This window comes from Euleptes europaea, chromosome 14 (assembly GCF_029931775.1).
Source record: "Euleptes europaea isolate rEulEur1 chromosome 14, rEulEur1.hap1, whole genome shotgun sequence".
In the NCBI taxonomy this organism is placed as follows: domain Eukaryota; kingdom Metazoa; phylum Chordata; class Lepidosauria; order Squamata; family Sphaerodactylidae; genus Euleptes; species Euleptes europaea.
The window spans coordinates 6,343,494-6,365,628 of NC_079325.1; the positions used below are offsets into that span (position 1 = coordinate 6,343,494).

At 46.8% G+C, this 22,135-nt stretch overlaps 1 protein-coding gene across 1 annotated transcript in view; it reads left to right on the forward strand.

Moving 5' to 3' along the window:
- Nucleotides 1-22,135, forward strand: part of ARHGEF12 (Rho guanine nucleotide exchange factor 12) — a 122,438-nt gene that overhangs the window by 89,494 nt on the left and 10,809 nt on the right. Inside the window, exons 17-34 of the mRNA XM_056860536.1 lie at nt 24-129; nt 1,304-1,441; nt 2,594-2,626; nt 3,181-3,295; nt 4,877-4,979; nt 5,249-5,458; nt 6,116-6,248; nt 6,674-6,709; nt 7,468-7,622; nt 9,500-9,646; nt 10,198-10,283; nt 11,574-11,699; nt 12,714-12,828; nt 14,866-14,966; nt 15,119-15,196; nt 16,245-16,320; nt 16,679-16,846; nt 19,326-19,413. Of these exons, the coding sequence (XP_056716514.1) occupies nt 24-129; nt 1,304-1,441; nt 2,594-2,626; nt 3,181-3,295; nt 4,877-4,979; nt 5,249-5,458; nt 6,116-6,248; nt 6,674-6,709; nt 7,468-7,622; nt 9,500-9,646; nt 10,198-10,283; nt 11,574-11,699; nt 12,714-12,828; nt 14,866-14,966; nt 15,119-15,196; nt 16,245-16,320; nt 16,679-16,846; nt 19,326-19,413 (2,014 nt within the window). The remainder of the gene's footprint in view (nt 1-23; nt 130-1,303; nt 1,442-2,593; nt 2,627-3,180; nt 3,296-4,876; nt 4,980-5,248; nt 5,459-6,115; nt 6,249-6,673; nt 6,710-7,467; nt 7,623-9,499; nt 9,647-10,197; nt 10,284-11,573; nt 11,700-12,713; nt 12,829-14,865; nt 14,967-15,118; nt 15,197-16,244; nt 16,321-16,678; nt 16,847-19,325; nt 19,414-22,135) is intronic.

Consider the following 22,135-nt stretch of genomic DNA (forward strand, 5'->3'; position numbering starts at 1 on the left):
TCTTTCTCCTCCTTAACCCGCAGAGAAAAGGAGGTTAGAATTAATTCCTGAAGAACTCCATCGCCATTATATCCAAACGATGCAAGAGAAAGTCTTTCCTGAGGTCCAGAGGCACCTGGAAGATTTTAGGTAAATGTTCATTCTTCCGGTGGTCACTGGGCTCTCTGTTTGCTTCTGAGGATAACTCTGGCTCTTCTTCGCAGCCGTCTTGTGTTTCAGATATGGGAGTGTACCAGCACAGGCTTCCATAACAGGATCTTCTTGACTTCCAGCATTTTGTAGACAGTTTGGCCTCTCCCCCATGTAGCTTCAGCCCTTCCTCTTGAATTTTTTTTTTAACTGCCCCACAGAGCAGGGACATAACGACAATTCTGTTTGCCCTCTAAATCTTCTGTAGTTGTCAACAGTAAAGTTAAAGAAGTTGGTTTTTCTGGCTTCAGCCTGCTCAAATGAAGGTTATCAAGTTCATCATTCTTCATGGGAGTCAGGGTGGTGTAGTGGTTAAGAGCAGTGGTTTGGAGCGGTTAAACTCTGATCTGAAGAACCAGGTTTGATTCTCAACTCCTCCATATGAGTGGCGGCTGCTAATCTGCTGAACCGGGTTGGTTCCCCCACTCCTCCACATGAAGGAGGAGTGACCTTGGGCTAGTCACAGTTCTCTTAGAGCACTCTCAGCCCCACCTACCTCACAGGATGTCTGTTGTGGGGAGGGGAAGGGAAGGTGATTGTAAGCTGGTTTGATTCTTCCTTAAGTGGTAAAGAAAGTCGGCATATAAAAACCAACTCTTCTTCTTCTTAAATATACTCTCTTTATTGGAAAGTCAATAAACAGACCTGCATAGTCTGGTCACTCATTTCTGTGAGGTTTATGCTGAGTGACCACTTGATAACCAGCTCTTGCAGCCTGGTATAGATATTGCTGTGCACATCTGGTGATTAAACAGCCTGGTTGGCGTGGGTACAGGGTCATCATAGCAAGCCTCTTAGCCGTCAGTTCTTCTGCTTCTCCTCTACCAAAAAAAATGGTTTATGAGGCACTACAGTTCATTGTTCACCACTCTGGGTTTCAAAACTGGGCGTTGCAACGCTGTAGCTATGGAATTTGCGCAGTTTAGTTCGAATCGCCCGTCGGCGTCTGCTTTCTGCCGCGTGAAGCCTGAGGTGCAGGAAGCTGGTTGATCGTAATATGGGTAGAAATGCTTGCTTGAAAGGCTCACATTGACTTCCTTGAGGGATGAGAGAGTGACTTTGCTCTCCCCCCGCCCCCCCCCCCCTTGGCCGCCGTACCTTTCTGTGTATTCAGACAGAAACGCAGCATGGGGCTGACTCTGGCGGAAGGGGACCTGACCAGGCTGGATGCAGAACGCTTTCGTGACCGATCCGCGCTGGAGAGGGAACGAGCCTGTGCCGAGCAGATCCTTACCAAAATCGAAGAAGTGTTGTAAGTATGAGGCGTGTGGTGGGCACGGTTGCTGCTCTCCTTTAAGCAGGGGGAGCAGCTTGATGAACTCAGTCACAGCTGTGTTCAATTGTGACACAACTCTGCAGGAAACCGTCTCTGGGCCAAACCTCCATCCGTCAGCATTAGGTCAGAGGCTCCAGCTCTCTGGGGTAGAGGACAGGGTTTGCGAATATTCAGTGCTCGGTGTAAATATCAACAGTTAATGGAATTATGGGCACAGAGTGGGGTTGCAGCCATGTGTGTAAGTGCCGTCAAGTCGCTTCTGACTCCTGGTGACCCTGTGAATCAATGTCCTCCAAAATGTCCTATCTTTGACAGCCTTGCTCAGGTCTTGCAAATTGAGGGCTGTGGCTTCCTTTATTGAGTCAATCCATCTCTTGTGGGGTCTTCCTCTTTTCCTGCAGCCATAAGCATAAGTAAATTGGGATGCAGGAGGGGATCTGGCAAACTGGTGAGAGCCAGCATGGCATAGTGGTTAGAATGTCGGTCTAGGATCTGGGAGAATCAGGTTCGAATCCCCACACCGCCATGGAAGCTTGCTGGGTGACCATGGGACAGTCCCATACTCTCAGCCTTAACTTACCTCACTGGGTTGTTGTGAGGATAAAAAGGAGGAGGAGAGGAGAATGATGGGGAGAAAGGTGGGGTATAAATGAAGTAAATAAAAGTTGTGGAGGACAAAGATCTATTGGCAACCACAAGCCTGGGACTGCTAGAGATGGAGCTTCCAAGGTAGTATCCCTCCAGTTTGTTAGAGGGACAAACATGAGAGCTCATGTTTTGCATCAGGACCCACGTATGAGTTCCTTTGGGGCTGACCACAGTTAGATATGCCTTGCTCTAGTTCAGCACGACAGCCAGGTTCTTAATATTTGAATGTCTTACTGCAACCAGTAACCTCAAAAGGCTTTTTCCAGACTGCACAGATTGAATAGAGAGATAAGAACATGAGAAAGGCCATGCTGGATCAGACCAAGGCCCATCAAGTCCAGCATCCTGTAATGGGTGGGCCTGAAGTGAGCCACCCATTCCTTGTCAGATAACAAAGTCAAGATTCATACAAGTACCCAACGGTTGAGATGGCTTATGATTTGGCTTTTGATTTGCTGAGTCTGCTTCTTTCCTTTGCAGGATGTCCTCCCAGCCTGTTGAAGAAGAAAAGAGGTAACAAAACAGGGTTTTTGGAGTATGTTGATCACACTTCTGCGAAAGCCTCCAGAGCCTGTGTGTGCTGAGCAGGCGGAGGGTGCCCTCTACTGGCCATGTTTGCGAACATCATTTTAGCATTTCTGTTGGAGAATCCTCATCCAGCTCTGTGCTCATTCTGAGTAGCAGTGACTCTCCAGAGATTCAGGCACCAGTGTTATATGTTTATTCATACGGCACCAGCCAGACAACAATAAATATATGGAGAACCGGGTTTGATTCCCCACTCCTCCACATGAACGGCAGAGGCTAATCTGGTGAACTGCGTTGGTTTCCCCACTCCTACACACGAAGCCAGCTGGGCGACCATGGGCTAGTCACAGCACTCTTAGAGCTCTCTCAGCCTCACCTACCTCACGGTGTCAGTTGTGGGGAAGGTGATTGTAAGCCGGTTTGATTCTTCCTTAAGTGGTAGAGAAAGTTGGTGTATAAAAACCAACTTTTCTTTTTCTTCTCCATCAATACAAATGTCTGTGTCCTTTACATGTTGTTCTGCTTGATCTTTCCTACAGTTCAGCTGTGCAGTATGTTGTTCTTGCCTACATGAAACACCTCGGCGTGAGAGTCAAAGAACCCCGGAATCTAGATCACAAGCGGGGGCGGATCGGGTTCCTGCCAAAGATCAAGGTAATGGTGGCATGAATTCAGTCAGAATACTAATCTAGCTGATAAGAACTGGCAGCCCCCAGCATGATGTAGTGGTTAAGAGGGGTAGACTCTGATCTGGAGAACCAGGTTTGATTCTCCACTCCACATGAAGCCTGCTGGGTGACCTTGGGCCAGTCACACAGTTCTCTCTGAACTCTCTCAGCCCCACCTACCTCACAAGGTATCTGTTGTGTGGAGGGAAAGGGAAGGTGATTGTAAGCTACTTTGAGACTCCCTGAGGTAGAGAAAAGCAGGGTATAAACACCAACTCGTTTTCTTATTATTATTGAAACTTCCTCCCCAGCCGCACATTTCATAACAATCCGGTAGGGTAGGGTAGGGTGGACTGAATGTGTGATCGGGCCACAGTTGCCCAGTGAACTTCCTGGACTTCCTGGAAGCAAGCTGTATTTTTTTTTGTAATTTATTTACTTCATTTGCACTGCACCTTTCCCACCAATGGGGATCCATGGTGGCTTACAAAATTCTCCTCTCCGCCATTTTATCCTCACAACGACAACCCTGTGAGGTAGGTTAGGCTAAGAGTGCATGACTGGCCCAAGGTCACCCAACAAGCTTCCATGGCAGAGTGGGGATTTGAACCTGGTTCTCCCAAACCCTAGTCTGACTGTCTGACCACTAGGCCACACTGTCTCTCAGTTAATGTGCAGCCATTTCAATTATCTGCATGAAGCTGAGAGCGGAAACAACATGCTCATTTACGCAGCATGCATCAGCAACACTCAAGGCACATCTGAGAGACTTGAGGTTACTCCCTTAGCAGCTGCACTGGCCTTCCTGTGATTCCTTTTCTTCTCCCTTCTGTGAGGAGGCATCTTTGCTATGAGTCTCTGTGATGCTGCAGGTGCATAATGTCATTATGGGAGCTGTGATCTTCTGTGGTTCCTGTTGATTTCAATAGGACTTCGTAGGAGAACTTCACAGTGGGTCATGCTTCAGATTAATGAATGAGATGGGATGTCCTGTGTCAGTACTGTAATAGCTTGGTCCGGGCATAGAATCACAGAGTTGGAAGGGGCCATACAGGCCATCTAGTCCAACCCCTTGCTTAATGCAGGATCAGCTTACAGCATCCCTGACAAGTGTTCGTCCAGCTGCTGCTTAAAGACTTCCAGTGAGGGGGAGCTCACCACCACCCTAGGCAGCTGATTCCACTGCTGAACCACTCTTTCTGTAAAAGAAATATTCCCTAATGTCCAGCTGGTAACTTTCCACCTATAATTTAAACCCATTCTTGCGAGTCCTGTCCTCTGCTGCCAACAGGAACAGTTCCCTGCCCTCCTCTAAGTGTCAGCTTTTCAAATACTTAAAAGAGAGCATGTCCTCCCCTCAACCTCCTCTCTTTGTACCAATAGCTTCCTTTTTTCCAAATTTAAAGCATTGATGGGAAATCCTGAACAAACAGAAGGACAGAATTGTAAGGCCCCTTGCAATGACAGCCCACGATTTTGAACGATTAATGAACGTATCATCCGTTGGACTGAATATGGAGGGCTTGCCTTCACATCCCTTCTCTTTTGTTTCCTTTTCAACTATAAGCAAAGTATTAAGAAGGAGAAGGAAGGGGATGAAAAGAAGAGGAGAGTCTTTCCCAATATCCTGGGACCCCCAAGGAGACCAAGCCGCCATGACAGCTATGCAAGTATGTCAGATAGAGAGAAATGTTCCTTTTCTAGCTGGCTTTCTGCATTTCCTCAAAAGAGCAATGTTACTGCTCAAGCTCTCTCCCCCATCCCTGATGATTTCTGTAGGTGCTAAAAAAAGATCTCTCTTCTGTTTCCTGCACTTGACTCGAAGAATGCCTCTTTTTTAAACTATAAAAATGGGAAGTTCTTCTGCCCTGAATTTTTCAAGATCTAGGTGCCTTATTCAAGTTAGAGCGACGCAGCTGATTTCTCCATGTCTCTCCAGTAGGCAGAGCCATGGAATTGCAAAAGCAGCGCCACCCAAAGCACTTATCCACACCTTCCTCGGTCAACCCGGAGCCGCTGGATTCTGGGAAGACGCGCCAGAGCGGGTCTGGTGACAGCACGGATATAGCCTACCCCCCTGCTAACCCCATGTCCCCACTAGCCGCAGGGACGTTCACTTCCCAGGAGGGGAGTAAGGACAGCGAAACAGGTAAAAATACATCATTTTAAAACTGCACGGCTGGTGGGAAATCCTCTCTGTACAGCATGCATGTTGAACACAAAAAGTTAAACCATCACCAGAGTTTCTCGTTGTGACCACAGACATCTCTTGGGGTTGTGTGTGTGAAGTGCCGTCAAGTCGCAGCCAATGTATGGCAACTCAGTAGGGTTTTCAAAGCAAGAGATTTACAGAGGTGGTTTGCCATTGCCTGGATCTGCATAACTACCCTGGTATTCCTTGGTGGTCTCCCATTCCTTGGTGGTCTCCCAAGTACTAACTAGGGCTGACTCTGCTTAGCTTATGAGATCTGACAAGATCAGGCTAGCGTGGGCCATCCAGATCAGGGCAGAGACAAACAGAGGTGGTTTGCCATTATTTGCCTCTGCATGGCAACCATGGACTTCCTTGGTGTTCTCCCATCCAAGTACTTACCAGGGCTGACCCTGTTTAGCTTCTGAGATCTGATGAGGTCAGGCTAGCCTGGGCCATCCAGGTCATGGCCTCAGTTTCCTCTTGCTGGAAGTGAAGAGGCACAGAGGGGCATGGTGGGTGGGAGATATAGGAGCAGATCCAGTCAGTTTAGAAAATGGATGTGAGTTTCAGCATTTGAGAAACCCTGCTTTAATCACACACACATTTTTTTAGGATCAAAGCCTATTGGAGAACCTCCATCTTGTAGTGACTGTATAGATGGCACACCTCGCACGCCAAACACCGTCTTCGATTTCCCATCTCCTCCTCTGGACCATTTGCAGGAAGAAGAGGGAGAACTTGACAGGTGCGTCTCTCACAGTGTCTCATGAAGCTGCCTTATACTGAATCAGACCCTTGGTCCATCAAAGTCAGTATTGTCTACTCAGACCAGCAGCGGCTCTCCAAGGTCTCAGGCAGAGGTCTTTCACATCACCTCCTTGCCTAGTCCCTTTAACTGGAGATGCCGGGGATTGAACCTGGGACCTTCTGCATGCCAAGCAGAAGCTCTACCACTGAGCCACTGCCCCTCCCCATTGGCCTGTATTGGTGGGGGTGGTCAATAAAGCCTAGAAACCTGGAAATAGAATGGTAGTTATCGAAGTGTTCTCACTCATGGGCCACGGAGGCAGCTCTGCTGTTTTAATAGAAAATTTTAGCCAGTGCCTAGAACTTTATTTTGGACCGTGGCACAAGCAGTTGTGTTTAATAAGGACTTTATGTCTCTTTTAGGTTAGCAGATTTGGGGACTCCAAAGTCTTTCCGCAAGTGAGTGCAAGTATGACTGTGTTTAAAGGTATTGACGGGGTTGCTTGAATTAGTCACTAGCCTTAGTGCGCTGAACCTAAACATATTTGCTCGCAGCTTAGGTATCTTGCGCCCTCCAGACACAAATCCTGTTAAATCCTGTTAAATAATGCAAAGTTATGCTTTGATACCAAAGTACAGTGCAAGGCAAACCATTCTCAGCTGTTTATACCTTATTTCAGTGGTACTTTTGGACTATGTATGCACAGTGCTGATGATAGCACTGATCCTACTGATAAATGGATGGATTGGGAAGCTCTGTGGTTTCTTTTTTCCCTTCCAACTGGATGTCACTGAAAGGAGAGGTCTCGGCCTCCTTTGGTTGACCGACAGCGTTACCTTAGATAAGCCACTTACTCATTTTTACCAGATATTTACAAGGAAAACCACTGAGGTAATGACAGTAAAGTCCTTCTCCAGAAGCTCAGCACTTCATCTTCGTGGCTTCTGTGAAGTCCCCCATGGGAAATGCGCTTGTGTGGCAGGCCCGCGCAAGCACAGTTCCCATGTGTGCCTGCTCAGAAGACTACTCGATGAACAACAGTTGCAGGTAAGCGCAACTCTGTTTTCCCTGGAAAGGTCATGTACCAAATTACATTCCTGACCATAAGGCAGGTTTGTTGATGAAATCCCTGTAGTGTTTTGTTTGTGGCTAGACTGTTTCCTTCTTCGCCCCACCCTGAAGTCCCTTCCTAAATGTAAAGGTTCCCTCCTCTTAGGATGGACAGTGTGGGCACTGGAGATAATCAAAGCGAAGATGAGCTGTTTGTCGTCGACCTGGAGACAGACCTGCCCAACTGGCAGCAGCTGGTGAGCCGGGAGGTGCTGCTCAGCCTGAAGCCCTATGAGATTAAACGTCAGGAAGTAATTAATGGTAAGCTGGCAGGGGCCAGGCCTTGTCTTCACTTTACGTCTTTAATTTGTTTGGGAAATGCATATACGCCCCTCCTTCAATGCTCAAGGCAGCTCACAAGGTAAAAACAATACAGCAATAAAATCAACGGACATAAACTTTATCTGTGTTTTAAAAAGATTAAGTAAAATAAGCCAAAAAGCCTCGCAGGGACGTAAAAGCAGCCTTAAAACAACATTGAGAAGCAGAAGACAGTATTCCTAAAAATAACAGTCTAGTAGCAGGCCATAAAACAGCTAAAAGGAGAGCCAGCATGGTATAGTGGTTAGGAGGGGTGGACTCAAATCTGGAGAACCGGGTTCGATCCCATATTCCTCCACATGAGCAGCGGACTCTAATCTGGAGAACTGGGTTCAATTCCCCACTCCTCCACATGAGTGGCAGACTCTAATCTGGAGAACTGGGTTTGATCCCCCACTCCACATGAGTGGCGGACTCTAATCTGGAGAACCGTGTTTGATTCCCCATTCCTACACATGAGTGGCGGACTCTAATCTGGAGAACTGGGTTGGTTTCCCCACTCCACATGAAGCCTGCTGGTTGACCTTGGCCCAGTCACAGTTCTCTTAGAGCTCTCTCAGCCTCACCTACCTCACAAGGTGACTGTTGTGGGGAGGGGAAGGGAAGCTGATTGTAAGCTGGTTTGACTCTCCTTAAAAGGTAGAAAAGGCATGTAAAAACCAACTCTTCTTCTTCTAAAAAAGTTGGACCCCCAGGTAAAGAGAAGTGTTTTGGGCGTGGGACCTCCCAGTCGTCTTTGAAGGTCCTTGCTTCAAGCGCCCCCGCCATCTGAGGCTAGAAAGGTGGCACCGTGAGAAAGGGCCTTCTTGGTCGTGACACCCAAATGATGGAATTCCTTCCCTAAGGAGATTTGCCTGTCTCCTTCTATTGTCTTCCATTTTGTTTGGCATTCACTCACTAACTCTTATTAGCCCTCCTCCTTGTCTCTGTGTGTGAGAGTTTTAAATATTTTATATGTATTTGTATTTAAAAAGCTGTTTTGAATGTTTTAATGTTTGACATGTTTTAATGGTTGCTGCCTTGTGATCCAAATGTAGCTTTGGATTTGGAGTCCATGCGCACAAATGTTTTAACAAGCAGAGACTGGCCCAGCTTAGCTTCTAGTTTCGGTTCAAGGAATGGTAGGTGGGATGCGGTAGGGTAGTCTTAAAGGGTTGTTTAAAGGCTTTCTGGATTGATGGACAGCAGGGTAGCATTTTAGGAAAGGAGCGATTTAAAGAATATATTTTTAATCTCAAGGCCTGTGAATCTATAACCCATTTTGTACAACCAGTGCTCTAGAAGGGGCGGACAAGTTTCTTGGGAACAAGAATACGATCAGTATCTCTTTGTCTTTATTGTTCGTTCAGTCACTTGCAAGAATTAGCAATGTAGAGCTTCTTGTTCCTCACAATCTTCAAAAGGCAACAAGCAGCTCATAAATCAGGGATTTCTCACAGATCGAAACTGCTGAACTTTCAAAGTTTATTGTTTGTTTGCAGCCTGCCATTCTTAGAGAATACTTAAGGTAGATTGTCAATGATGTCTGCCCCTAAACTGCTCAATTCCCTCACTCCTGGCAAATTGTGCCCCCTAAATTTAAACTGAGCTACTCCTATGTGTTTAGTTTTTTAGACGAAAGCATTACAACTGTTCTGTGTCTCCTTGCCTCCAAAGCTGTTTTGTAACTGTTGATGATGTCTGCCCCTAAACTGCTTGATTCCCTCGCTCCTGGCAAATGGTGCCCCCTGAATTTAAGCTGTTTTAGTTACTCCTGTGCATTTAGTTTTTTTTTTCAACAAAAGCATCACAGCCATTCTGTGCCTCCTTGCCTCCAGAGCTGTTTTACACTGAGCGCGCTCATGTCCGTACACTGAAGGTTCTCGATCAGGTCTTCTACCAGCGCGTGTCCCGCGAAGGGATTTTGCCTCCCTCGGACTTGAGGAATATATTTTCCAATCTGGAGGAGATCCTTCAGCTCCATGGTGAGTGAGGCCACCTGACTCAGTTTTCCTATCTGCTAATTCAAGAGTGTTGACAGGACGAGCCAGCATATTGTACCATTGCATCGGAGTGAAACTAACGCATGAAGCTGCCCTATACTGAATCAGACCTCGGTCCATCAAAGTCAGTATTGTCTAGTAAGACCAGCAGCTGCTTTCCAGGGTCTCAGGCAGAGGTCTTTCACATCACCTACTTGCCTAGTCCTTTTAACTGGATATGCCAGGGATTGAACCTGGGACCTTCTGCATGCCAAGCAGATGCTCTACCACTGAGCCATGGCCCTTCCCAAGTGCCACCCCAAGGTGCTGGACACTTACGTGCCACTCCTCAGGCAGAAATCGTGGTGTGGTGATTTGGAGCGGTGGTTTGGAGCGGTGGACTCTGATCTGGAGAACTGGGTTTGATTCCCTACTCCTCCACATGAGCGGCGGACGCTAATCTGGTGAACTGGATTTGTTTCTGCATGCCAAGCAGATACTCTACCACTGAGCCACAGCCTTGCTGGTAACATCCTCTTTCTTTTCTTTGCTAGCCGGGCTGAACGAGCAGATGAAAGCAGTGCGGAAAAGGAATGAGACATCCGTTATTGATCAGATCGGAGAGGACTTGTTAACTTGGGTAAACTGGATTTTATTCGCTCCCCCCCCCCCCATTTCCTTCTGGAACTGAAAATTTTCTAGGGGGAAAAAAGATTGGGGATGGAACAACAAGTAGGAGCCACAGTTCAGCCTTGCCGATTTGCCTTGTCTGAGAACTTATTATCTGATTATGTTCATTTCTAAAAGAACCACATTGAGCTGGGGGAGTCACAGTTGTAGAAGATGAAGGGAGCTCAGCATGGTGCATGTGTTTCATTTCTGTTGTGGAGTATTTATCTAGCTGAGTGCTGTTTTTTAAAAAATTCAATTAACAACAAAGAAATGAGTCATTTACCTTAAAGGTGACCTGCAAAGGGGGAGGACTTGTCTGTTTTTCCAAGTTGTCAGTGAAATTGAGGGAGAACTTGGATGTGATGAGGGAGACCAAGGAAATGTAACCAGCTTAGACATTTTAAGGCTGTGGTCTCATTTGGTGTGCACGACCCCCTTTTCTTCCAAGAAGGCATATTTATGTAGAAGGTTTGTATGCCGTCTCTCCAGACCTGCTTGAGGCAGCTTACAATCAAACACAGTAAACAAAAAACCCAACAATAAAAACATTAGACAATCCAAACCAATAAAGACAATACCAGCACAAACAGCCAATAAAAGCAGTCCAGGGCACAGCAGTGCACACAATGGAGCAATGTGAAATGATGTTGATAAAGCAGTCCTGGAGCTAGGAGCAGACCATCAAACATCTAAAAAGATGCCACCCTTTAGTTAAAAGCTCAGGCAGAGGGAGATGTTTTGGGTGGTCCCTAAAGGAGACTAGTCTATATACTAGGTGAGCCTCAAAGGGCATAGTTTAAAATGTTCAGACGCCAATCCTTCAACAAGACTTTATAATTAGGAGTGTTGCATAATGGGAATGTACTAATGATAGTATTCAGGAAGCTACACCTGTGCTAAGCATACCGTGATTCCACTGAAACATTGGTCTGGGCCCATTTCTACTGGGTGTAAGTGGATCCTGATTTTATATATTGGGAAGTTCACAGGAGTCTTCAGAGAATTGTATGTGTTGTTCATTATGAGGACCCAGAATTTAACACACTGCCTGAATCCCTTGTCTTAAATTTCTTACCAACATGCTTGAACAGGTTGGAAAGGGGTGGTAAGGGTTACACGAGGTCGTCTCCCCTGATGGATTGGCTGGCCTCACTGAAGGTCCGTTGTTGCCACCAATGCATGCCAGTTCTGCTGCTGCTGTTTGATATTCCTTGCGCCTGCCATTTTGACGTTTGCTTTCCTTGGGTTCTTGTCTCAGTTCAGTGGAGCAGGGGAGGAGAAGTTGAAGCAAGCCACCGCCACTTTCTGCAGTAACCAGCCCTTTGCTCTGGAGGTGATCAAGTCGCGGCAGAAGAAAGACTCCCGCTTCCAGACTTTTGTCCAGGTAAGTCCCATCAGCTGTTAGACCCGGTTGCCCAAGACCCTCGGTCCATCAAAGTCAGTATTGTCTACTCAGACCGGCAGTGGCTCTCCAGGGTCTCAGAGGTCTTTCACATCACCTACTTGCCTAGTCCCTTTAACTGGAGATGCTGGAGATTGAGCCTGTGACCTTCTGCATACCAAGCAGATGCTCTACCACTGGGCCACAGGCCCTCTCTTGATCCGGACATCGGACCAAGGTTGGATATCAGACCAGGTGCCTCTTGGAAGCCCACAAACAAGACAACTGCAGTAGCATTGTCCTGCCTGTGTTCCAAAGCACTTAATATGATAGACATGCTCATTTGATCCTGGAGAGAATAGGTATGCAACATGACTAGTAGCCATTTTTGCTGGTAGCCATGAATAGCCCTCTCCTCCGTGAACAGGTCCACTTCCCTCTTTTAGCCTTCCAAGTTGGCAGCCATCACCACATCCTGGGGCAGGGAGTTCCACATGTTAACTGTGCATTATGTGAAGAGCTGTGTTCTGTAACTAGAGTAGCAAGTGAACTAGAGAAGGAAGACCACTCTGAGCAAAGAGGGAAAATGTCGGATTTGGTCCTTTCTTCCTTCACCGAGGAAGAGCCTTTGCGGCCATTGGCTAGGGCCCCCAGCAATCTGAGGACCGGCGGCGTTCTGAAAACATCGCTGTGCCCTTTGTCCATTATACAAGGGACTGAGATGTCTCCTCTCGATTCAGTGACTGAGACTGATTGCTGATGATCCCGCATCCCTGCGAAGTAATGAGGGAAGGAAGCCACCGCCAGTGCTTGTGATGAGCCTTTTCTTTATTTAATTGCCCACTACAACAGGACTGTGTTGTCTGCCTGATAAATGCTGGGCGCTCCTTGACTTGCATTTAATTGCCAGAAATGTGAACTGCTGGGACATTTATATGATGAATAGATGGAACGCATTCAGGTAATTACGGTCTTAATAAAAATGACAAATGCAGTTATTATACTGTTTAAATTTAGGATGCTGAGAGCAATCCACTCTGCCGTCGACTGCAGCTGAAAGATATAATTCCTACCGAGATGCAGAGGCTGACCAAGTACCCACTGCTGCTGGATAGTATTGCCAAGTACTCAGGTACCATGTCACTTTTCTTGTGGCAAAAATAGCTCGTTATGTTGAATTTTAAAATATCCCAGTGAGTTAAAAATAGACACCCCTCCCCATCAAGCATCGTGTGTTTTAGTTTTTGTCTCCAGTGCTGCCTTTTTATGTCCCCACGGGCTCTAAAAACATACATGGGCACAACAACAGCTTGGCTAAATTTTAGTTGAAAGTTCAGCTCTAATTTGTTTATCTCGATGGATTCTTATTCTTCGCAGCTTGTCCTAATAGCAGCCTTGTTAGCAGAACATAAAAATGTACAATGTTTGCTGTTCACTGGCCGCGACACTATTTCAGCTAAAATACAAGCTGGAGCTGCAAGAAAGGCTTGGATCCCAGGGGCCTGTTGGGTCAACAGCGGCCCTTTGCCTCAGCACAAAGAGGTTTCCGCTAACACAAGGGGCTCTTCTGCCATAAGTGCTGCGATGAGCAGAACAGATCCTCAGGATTCAACCCCTAGCTCAGGAGCGGGGAACCTTTTTTCCACCAAGGGCCATTTGGATATGTATAACATCATTCGTGGGCCATACAAAATTATCAACTTAAAAATTAGCCGACCAAGCCCCAAGCAGGCAGCTGCCCCAGATGACCTCCCCTGCATGGGCAAGCAGGCAGGCATCCAACTGGTGGTGTGCTCACTCACCTGGTGGCACAGGATCGTCTGTTGCATCAGCCAGGCGTAGTTGCTCCTGCTCTGCATGGTCGGGGCCGGATTCTACAGCTGGCTCCTGCTACCTCCGCCTGCAGGGGTGAAATGAGGACACACTGGCTAAGAACTTCCTCACCCCCACGCATTCTGGCCCTGCCCCCTTTAACCCCTCCATTGTTGCCACTTCCGCCCCCAGCCCTCTTGTAGTACAGAGGGAATACATTTGTCCACGGCCCGGGTGGGAAAGGGTTAACACAGTTTCTTGGGCAGTCCTAGCAGCTCCATAGCTAACGACTCTTCTGCAAGGGGGGAAAAAGGTTCCTTTTCTCGGCAAAACAAACTCACATCCTCCTTGAATAGAGGCTATTCCTGTCTGCAGGAGGGGGCAGATCGCCAGTCTTAGATCCTTCTGAGCTAGAGATTTGCCAGGACCCACAAAGGGCCAGACCAAATGATTTCGCAGGCCTTAAATGGCCCCCGGGCCTGACGTTCCCTACCCCTGCCCTAGCTGTTTCATTTGCATCATATTTGATAATGAGCCTCCTCTGGAAAAGAGAGAATACGGGTTGAGTCTCCCTTATCCGGACTGCTTGGGACCAGAAGTGGTCCATATTTTGGATCTTTCTGTATTTTGGATTTTTTAAAAAAAATTGCATATACATAATGATGGGACCCAAGTCTGTGGGACCCAAGTCTAAACCTGAAATTCATTTATGTTTTATATAGTTCTTGTTTCTGCAGAGAAAAGAATGACTACCAAATAAGAAAAGCTAGAAAATAACAGGACAGGAGTGAAGTTGAATTGAATAGTTTTATTTGCATATAGCCTTAGGCCATTACAAACATGTCAACAATGCCACAAATACATAATAAAAGGAAAAATGTTTTATATATGTTCTGTATATATTTTATACACATAGCCTGAATGTAATTTTAAACAACATTTTTAATAATTTTGGGTACATTGAACCATCAGCGGCACTGCTGAGGGCCTGTGAGTCACGCCTGCATGCCGGCTCAAAAGGTCCAGTTTTCGGATCAGTCCAGATATCGGATGTCCGGATAAGGGATACTCAGCCTATACTTTCAGCATGACTAGTAGGCTTTCAGAAGAAGCTCTGCCGTCTGCATCTTGCCTGAAGCTACCAACCTTAGGCTCCAACAAGAACTTGTTGCACACGTGGAGTGACTGGCGAGAATGCCCTTTAGATTGTAACGTGGGAAGGAGCCCATCCTAAAGTGGGGAAGAGTATAAAGAGCCCGGTGGGTAATGCTCTTGGAGTCAGGTGGACTGCGACCCCTGCCATGTGCCAGCCTTTGGGCTGCTCTTTGGAGAGTGCCACCTTGATCTCTCGTTTTAGAGCAACCCGAGGAGAAGGAGAAAGTGAAGAAAGCAGCGGACCATTGCCGGCAAATCCTCAACTACGTGAACCAAGCTGTTAAAGAAGCAGAGAACAAGCAGGTAAGAGGAGGCCTGGCAAAGGTGTGTGGGGCCAGGGGGGAAAAGGAGTGAAGTGCATGGCGTGTAGCCTTCCTTCTGAAGGGGTTCTTCAAAGAGCTGAGGCTTGGTAAACCTTGGAAACAATAACTGGCTCGGTTCTATTTCCTCTGCAGCATTTGGAAGACTACCAGCGCCGGCTGGATTTGTCCTACTTGAAGCAGCTGGAGGGCCCCATGCTGGATGAGTTCAGGGTGAGTCAATCAAAAGAGTTTCCAGTTAAACATTAGGAAGAACATTCCTGACAGAGTGGTTCCTCAGTGGAACATGCTTCCTTGGGAGGTAGTGGGCTCTCCTTCCTTGGAGGTGTTTAAGCAGAGGCTAGATGGCCATCTGACAGCTATGCTGATTCTGTGAACTTAGGCAGATCATGAGAGCAAGGGCAGGAAGGGATAAGTCGGTGCTTGGCGCTCATGGCCCTTTCTTACATGCCCAGGGTGATGTCTATCACCACTTTGGGGTCAGGAAGCAATTTTCCTCCAGGCCAGATTGGCCATGGATCTTCTGGGCATGGAGTAGGTGGTCACTGGGGGCATGGGGGTGGGGGGAGGCCGTTGTGAATTTCCTGCGTTGTGCAGCGGGTTGGACTAGAAGACCGTTTTTCATAGTGTGTTGATAAGATGGTGTTCAGTGATTCAGCAATATGTATATCAGACTTGTGACCTGTGATAAGATGGGGGGCCTCGAGAAGATAGTTTCCACCCCTCATCCTTTTATCTGACTCTGTGCACAAGCTATGGGAATTGCCCGCCCCCCCAGTCACTGTGCTAAAAATATTCAATAGCCATGGAAACAATGAATGTTGAGTTCTGTCAAAGTATTGAGGCAAAATCTTCCTGCATCCAACAAAGAGGACTCAGTCACCTTAAAGTTTACGCTGCATTCAAATTGTCAGGTGCCAGAGGGCCTTGGATTAGCTGCCATATTCTAATTATGCAGTCATGAATGTTGACTGTTTCAGAGCGTAATAGTATTGGTCTGCAATAGAACAGCTATCTTTGAGTCCAGTAGCGCCTTAGAGACTAACAAAATTTTGGGGGTATACGTTTTCAAGAGTCAAATCTCCCTTCATCTGATGATTCTCAAAAGCCCCGAAAATCTTGTTGATCCCTAAGGGGGTACTGAATACGAATCTGTGAATGTTGACTGTCATACTTCGAAATATCTCTGCTGTGGAACTCCTGAGTTTGCATTGGAAAACCTCCTGTGGATAAATCTCTCTTCTTTGTATCGTACTGGCAGAATTTGGATCTAACCAAGAAGAAGATGATTCATGAAGGGCCTCTGACTTGGAAGGTGAATCGTGACAAGACCATTGGTGAGTAGCACACGGTCTGCTGGCTGGATTTTTCCACAGTAGTGACAAATTAGAAGGCACATTTGCATGATAAGTTTCCCCTGCTAGTAACAATAATGTATGTCATTTTCTTGGAGCGGATTAAGCTATTTTTATGCTTTTTGAAATGTGCCGGAAGATCATTAAGACCGTTCAAGGACACAGCCGTGATTTGTGTTATGATTTAGTCCCATCCGTAGCTCAGAGGTGACTGATTTGCATGCTTTGCTGAGAGAGTGCACTGCTGATGACAGTCTTGGTGTAGGTTGCAGCCTTCTACGTTCAGTGGGTAGTGGGGCTGTAACCCATTCCTGGACATATTTTTTATGGCCCGCTTCAGATCTCTACACACTCCTCTTAGAAGACATCCTGGTGCTGTTGCAGAAGCAGGACGATAGACTGGTGCTGAGATGTCACAGCAAGATCCTGGCTTCCACAGCCGACAGCAAGCACACTTTCAGCCCTATCATCAAGCTGAACACTGTGTTGGTTCGCCAGGTGGCCACAGGTTAGTGCACTTGCAGGATCCAGCTGGCTACAGAGAAAATGGAGTATCTGATTTGTTTAAATTGTGCATCCCATACTTTGTGTATGTGTGTGTGTGTATGTTCAGTTTTTTACATGATGGATAAAGAAACACATGTGCTAGAGGAGATCACTGAGTAGCTCTCCAGAAGGTCATTTTCTTTCTTTTAGGAGGCAGGTGTTGGGGTGGCAGCAGGAGCAGAGGCAAGGCTGGGGCCAAGCTGCCGCTGGGCAGAAAGAATACTTTTGAGAGAGTGCCAGTCAGAGCCGCCAGAGGGGTTTTGCTTTCTGTTTACTCTAGACTCCCTTTTCTGTGATCAAGTGACCTTTCAGGGTTGAGCGACATCTTTCAGTACAGTTTCAACGTAACTAGGGGTAAGAACATGGTCAAATGTTGTCAAATATTCCGTGAAGCCATGAACACTGCCACATAAGTGATGGCTTCCTTTTCTGTTTTCTTACGCTGTCAATGGCCAGAGCAAGAGGAAGGCTGCTTTCAGAGTGAGCAGCACACCAAAATGTCTGCTGCCACATGTTATAACTACAGCATTTTCAGGATCAAGAGCACAAGCAGATATCAGATGCAAAGTTCACTGGCTACAACTACTCATGTTAAGCTCTAATCATTACATTAGTATAAGTCATTTCAGTGTGGCCCCTTCCAGAGACTGGAGTGATAGACAAGACATATCTTTCTACAAACCTAAAAAAGCCCCAGGTTTGCAGAAAAATCTGAAATCTTAAAACATTTGGGGGTTAAAACCACCTAAAGTAATAGAAACAGTACCTGTAGCTTTAAGAAACAAAACCCTCTCAGAGGCTGTTCTGGGGGTTGCTGGGCAACAACAATATTGCCAGCCTTGAAGCCTTGGTTTCTGTTAGTAAAAGGCAGGGGGAGAGGGCAAGGCTCTTTCCAGGGTTGATTTGGCCTTTGAGGAATGACTCATTAGGGCCGGGCCTGGCAGCAGCCATCAAACAACTTGATACCATACAACTTGTATAACTCACCCAGGACTGGTTACTTGCTACTGTTCAGCAGCAGCTCCCCCAACAAACCCCTTGTGTTCATCTCTTGCCTTGAATACCCCAAGGAGCCACCATAAGTTGGCTGTGAATTGACTGCACTTTCCACCATAAGCTTTCGTAAGTCAAAGCTCACTTTATCAAATGGCTGGCAAAGGTCACTCAGGGAAGCTTATGCCTTGGAAATATGTGTTGGCCTTTAAGGTGCTGTGTGTGTATATAAAGTGCCATCAAGTCGCAGCCGACTTATGGCGACCCCCTTTTGGGGTTTTCATGGCAAGAGACTAACAGAGGTGGTTTGCCAGTGCCTTCCTCTACACAGCAACCCTGGTATTCCTTGGTGGTCTCCCATCCAAATACTAACCAGGGCTGACTCTGCTTAGCTTCTGAGCTGTGACGAGATCAGGCTAGCCTGGGCCATCCAGGTCAGGGCCTTTGAGGTACTACTGGACTCCAATTTTATTCTACTTGCTTGGATCTTGAGATGGAAACTCAGGACTCCTGGGTCCTGTTCCTGACTTGCTCACTGCTTTACTGTCCGTGCGCTGTGTTAACCTCCATGTGCTTGTAGCTCATCACATGAATTGAGCTATGCCTCCACAGCTACAGTCTTCATGACCACGGAGGCACCTATGCCATGATCGTACAGTCTGCACTAGACATTACACAGTTTGAATTCACAATGTTGTGCACCCAATAAACAAACACCGTGGTACAGAAGTGCCCCTTGAGGAGGGGTGTGGCTCAGTGGTAGAGCATCTGCTTGGCATGCAAAAGGTCCCAGTTTCAGTCCCTGGCATCTCCAGTTAAAGGGACTAGGCGAGTGGGTGATTTGAAAGACATCTACCTGAGACCCTGGAGAGCCTCTGCCGATCTGAGTAGACAATACTGACTTTGATGGACCAAGGGTCCATCTTATTCAGTATAAGGCAGCTTCATGTGCAAGGATGAATGTGTCTTTTGAGAAGATTCAGTAGGAGAGTAGTTAGGACAAATGTGACGTTGTGAATGCAAGGCTAGCCCTGCTTTTCTCCCAGCTTCACTCAGCTGGGCATTAAAAGCTGACAGGTAATGAGGCTGCCTTTCTTACTCCCTTAACTTAGTTAAGGTGTATCTCAGTGGATGGCAGCAAGGCCGGGACAGTCTTGGGTCTATCCCAGGGAAGTTGGCGTTTGCTGCAAGGCAGGGTAAACTCCCTTGCTTCACTGAGGAAGTGCATTGGAACTGGGGAGCAGTAACTAGGCTCTGTTTATATCAGATTTTTTCGTCTGAAAAATAAAACCCTCTTCTGCACTCACGTAGCTTTCTGGGAGTGTTATGTCTCATAGTTTCTCATGCCACCACCAGCCCAGGCTGAAGTTTAAAGTTGCCCTGAATCCCAGGTAAAGTGAAGTGGGACAAGGTGATACCAGGTTTAACTTATCCTGTGTTTTCCCCAGATAACAAAGCTTTCTTTGTCATCTCCATGTCGGAAAACGGAGCCCAGATTTATGAACTGGTGGCACAGACGGTTTCCGAAAAAACTGTGTAAGTAGTGGGCTTGGCTGCCTCAACCATTGTGTGCAGCATTGATTGCTTGTGAAGGAGGGAGAGAAATCTTGTGTTTGGTATCTCTGAAGCGGTGACCTCATCAAAGTGGAATGGCTAGCAACATCCCTTGAGGTTCTCTCCCCCCACCCACACACACACAGTGACAAGCCTATATAGGATACCCCCACAGCTAGAGTTCCTCCTAATGATGACTCCTAGAAGAGTTGGTTTTTATATGCCGACTTTCCCTACCACTTAAGAAAGAATCATACCGGCTTACAATCACCTTCCCTTCCCCTCCCCACAACAGGCACCCTGTGAGGTAGGTGGGGCTGAGAGAGTGTGACCAGCCCAAGGTCATGTGTAGCAGTGGGGAAACCAACCCGGTTCACCAGATTAGCCTCCGCCGCTCATGTGGAGGAGTGGGGAATCAAACCCGGTTCTCCAGATCAGAGTCCACCTCTCTTAACCACTACACCATGCTGGCTCTCCTAAGTCTGCAGGGCTAGCTTTCAAAGCTTAAGAGGGTGAGGACACCAGGTAGTTGGCAATATTTGTGCCCTTTTATCAATCAGGATCTATAGGTCACTAAGATGGGCGTGTCACACGTCTGCTGTCAGGAATACTGGTTCAAGATATAACATTCCATCATGATATTGAATGAACAGGCCTCAGCTTGGGGACCCCTTATTCTCTGGTACTTCCTGGAGGCCAAAAACCACAGTTTGCTGATTTGCCCGAGCTGGAGTTCTCTCCCGTCAGAACTGAAAACCACAATAAAGCCTTAGTGTGCTCCTTCTGCTGAAGCAGCAACCGGTGGTTTGTCAACGCACGAGAAGTGCAGGGAGATGCTTGGGACCACGTAACATGCAGGCAACTCCATGTTCTCTCTTCAGAGAAACGAGGTAGTGTAAAGGTGAGCTTCTTCCAGGACTTCTGCCTGAAGCGTTCAGAAGACTGTACAGGATAAACTTCTCTAGGGAGCAGTTTTGCTGATCAGGCAGACTGTTGGTTCCTTTGCCTATGCACCATTGTGTGTCCTAAAATAATCATGCAAGCTTAATAGGATGAGCCCAGAATTGCTAGCTTTTCTGTGCAAAAGAGTGACCATAAAAATGAGCAACAGGAATAATATTGAATAACCATGCCTTGTCTTTAAAAATGGCAGCAGTTGAGGCAGAGGAGGAGAGAGATGTGGCTAGAAGATTTCTAGGCTCCAGAGAATATCCAGGGCATCTCTTGCTGTTCTGTTTCACATTGACCTCAGTTCTCTTCTGACAGTAAATTGTCCTTTCATCCTATGTGGTCCACATGATGTGTAACTAAAGTCATTAATGATCAAAGATTCCAGAGGTAGTTTGAAGTGTCACACTGAAAAAAAGAATGATGATGATACTAGCTTTAGAACCGAGGAACACATGTTCCTTATCTCTGCAAAATCCATGTTCTCCGTTGACTTTTTAAATTAAAAATTTCTGAAAACAATATGATGTTGTGAGACCATACGCTCAAAAGTACTCACTCAGTTATACTTTCAAGTATATTTCCCTTATAGATTTCAAACTCCAACTTTAAGCATCCCAAATCATCTTATTGTGCTGAATCCATTGCCATTCTGTGCCGCACGATTTGGCACCAGGCTTTGCTAACAGCTTGGAACATCATTGGGATTATTTTACCCTGCTGTCAGCTTCACTTCTTTAATAGTTTCCCGTACCTTCTAGCGGCATGAATTGTCAGCTGCCGGCCAGCAGAGGTAACAGCTTTGCTTTAGCCTCATCTACCCCTTGGCTTTGAGAAAAGCTGTTCTCTCAAGTGTCGGAGCCCTCGAATGTCCAGGTAACTCTGAGACTGAAGGGTGTCACCCTTGCAGATTAATGGATTGCAGCGAAAAGCCAAGACGCTGACACCTGGCTGCCTGCATCCTTCCCTGTGTTGTGGTGACCTAACGTGCGTGGATAAAAGCCACAGGGTGGAAAAGGAAGCGGAGAAAGGATGCTTATTGCCACCAGCAATGGATGCTGTGAAGACATGATGGAAGTCTATAAAATTATGCATGGTATGGAGAGAGTGGGCAAGGAGAAGCTTTTCTCACTCTCTTGTAAGACTAGAATGTGGGGTCATCTGCTGAAGCTGGAGGGTGAGAGATTCCAAACGGATAAAAGGAAGTATTTCTTCACACAACGCATAGTGAAATTGGAACTCCCTGCCTCAAGATGTGGTGATGGCTGCCAACTTGGAAGGCTTTAAGAGGGGAGTGGACATGTTCATGGAGGAGAGGACTATTCATGGCAACTAGTCAAAATCTATACTAGTTGTGATGCATACCTGTTCACTCCAGTGTCAGAGGAGCATGCCTATTATATTAGGTGCCGTGGATCTCAAGCAGGATGCTGCTGCAGTCATCTTATTTGTGGGCTTCCTAGAGGCACCTGGTTGGCCACTGTGTGAACAGACTGCTGGACTTGGTGGACATTGGTCTGGTCCAGCAGGGCTGTTCTTATGTTCTTATGTTAAGAAGATACAGTGGCGTGTTTTCCCCCCTTCTCATCTGGGACTTCTTCAGCCTGAGGCAAAGCTATCCCTTTTTTTTCTTCCCTGAGGGAGCGCAGTCTGAGCTGTCTGAGGGTGGGGACTTGAAGGCTCAAGAAATGGAGCAGTGTTTATTCTGGATAAAAGAGCAGTTTATTTGTAGAGAAAAGGTTTGAGGGCAGGAGAA